The sequence below is a fragment of the Jatropha curcas genome, chromosome 1, assembly GCF_041381405.1.
Source record: "Jatropha curcas cultivar XTBG-Jc1 chromosome 1, XTBG_Jcur_1.0, whole genome shotgun sequence".
NCBI classification, from domain to species: domain Eukaryota; kingdom Viridiplantae; phylum Streptophyta; class Magnoliopsida; order Malpighiales; family Euphorbiaceae; genus Jatropha; species Jatropha curcas.
Window position 1 is genome coordinate 12,914,735 of NC_143151.1, and position 1,772 is coordinate 12,916,506.

Below are 1,772 nucleotides of genomic sequence, written 5' to 3' on the forward strand. Positions count from 1 at the left end.
GCAAAAGGATGACCTTTCGTTTGTGGAATGAAATTTATGTATTTTAATTGGCAAAAACAATATTGAATACAACATAATGCATTGTCAGTATATCTTAAATGGCTGTGCATATCATGTATGGATTTATAAATTTTCTTCTAATAACTGAATGCAGTTTTATGTGTCGCAATGAGTTATTTACATATCTGGACTTGATTAGGAGTTCCTTGGTGCTCCATAATTATTTTACAAATGCTGCAATTGACGACTTAAAACAGTGCCTATAAATATATTAGAGGCGCTGTTGCGAAACTTCATAGCATTTCGCTAGGAACATGTATCAGAATGTGAAACTAATAGTTGGTCTAAATTGCATCATTGAACTTTTTGACTTTCGATTCATCAAGATCAAGTGAACAAATAGTACTTCTTTCCTTGTGGGCTCTCACCTAAGAAAATGGCTCTATTATCATATTATTAATTAGGCAAAGAAGGAAATACAAACCGAAAGAAGTTCTGAAAAAAATTAGATAGATTGTGGAAATATAGAGAAAGCTGGATTCACAATAGTGAATCCCCCATCTATTATCATATTATGGCCACTAATATACTTGGAGTCATCACTCCCCAGGTAAAGAGCAGCCTGAGCCACATCTTCCGGTTGAAGCACAGCTTCTTTAAGATTAGAATAAACATCATAAATTCCATTATCATCCAGCTTGAAGAAATCCCTTGCAAGTGGAGTATTAACTACGTATGGCGAAACGCAGTTTACTCGAATCCCATGTTGCCCCAATTCCACTGCAGTATTTCTCATAAGCCCTACCACTCCATGCTTCGAACTGGTGTAAGCATGAGATGCAACTCCTCCAATTGTGGAGCAAATACTTGCAGTTGTAATTATACTTCCTTTTCGATTAGGGATCATTACACGAGCTGCATGTTTAGTTCCTAAGAAAGCACCTACTAAATTCACACTAATTATCTTCTCAAATTCAGCTTTTTCATTGTCAAGAATGTTGGGTTTGGCCACCCCGATTATTCCTGCATTGTTAAACATAATGTCCAGCTTACCATACTTCGAAACAGCAGAGTTAAGAGCATTTTCCACGTCTTCTTCTTTAGTAACGTCGCAGTGGACAAATGAGCAGTATTTGCCATCTCTATCTATTTCTTTGCAAAGTGAGTGGCCTAACTCGTCCTGTATATCTGCAATTACCACCTGAGCTCCATGTTTGGAGAAGAGTCTTGCCGTGCATTCTCCGATGCCACTAGCAGCTCCGGTGATTAGAGCCACCTTGCCTTCTAGCCTGCAATTAATACATATTATTTAATATATCTTTAAATATCTGGAGGGTATTATAGAATATAATGATAATCATATACCTCCTTAGACCTGCTAAGATAGTGGCCATGGTTAGCTGAAACAAAAGAGGGATGGCTGTAAGTAGTGATAATTGGTCGAATGACACTGGCAAATGGCTCTCAATCCTCCAAGACCAGAGCTTTCTTATCCTTATATAATACAATGATAATAATAATAATAACAATCAATAGAATTAGGTGCACGTTTTTTCAGATGTTGGATGTTATCGCTTGTATGAGATGAAGGCAAGTCTATATTTATAAGAAAAATTTTAGGTCCAGAAAAAAAAAAAAGAAAAAGAAAAGGAAAAATTTTACTGATAATAGTTTCATTTGTTTAAAGGTGCGCCTTAAAAGAATTTTAGGCTTATGATTGCTCTTTTTAAAAATTTTTGCAACGTTTAAAGGTGCACATTTAAAATATCTTT

The 1,772-nt window shown here is 35.7% G+C and overlaps 1 protein-coding gene across 1 annotated transcript; it reads right to left on the minus strand.

The window, feature by feature from the left end:
- Positions 1-429: 429 nt before the first annotated feature.
- On the minus strand, positions 430-1,541 carry LOC105637125 (borneol dehydrogenase, mitochondrial). Its single transcript, XM_089723068.1, has 2 exons — positions 1,366-1,541; positions 430-1,289 (listed from the first exon to the last, which is right to left on the minus strand). Exons 1-2 carry the CDS (start codon positions 1,392-1,394, stop codon positions 506-508), a joined length of 813 nt encoding a protein of 270 aa, XP_089579194.1. The 5' UTR covers positions 1,395-1,541; the 3' UTR covers positions 430-505.
- Positions 1,542-1,772: the final 231 nt, after the last annotated feature.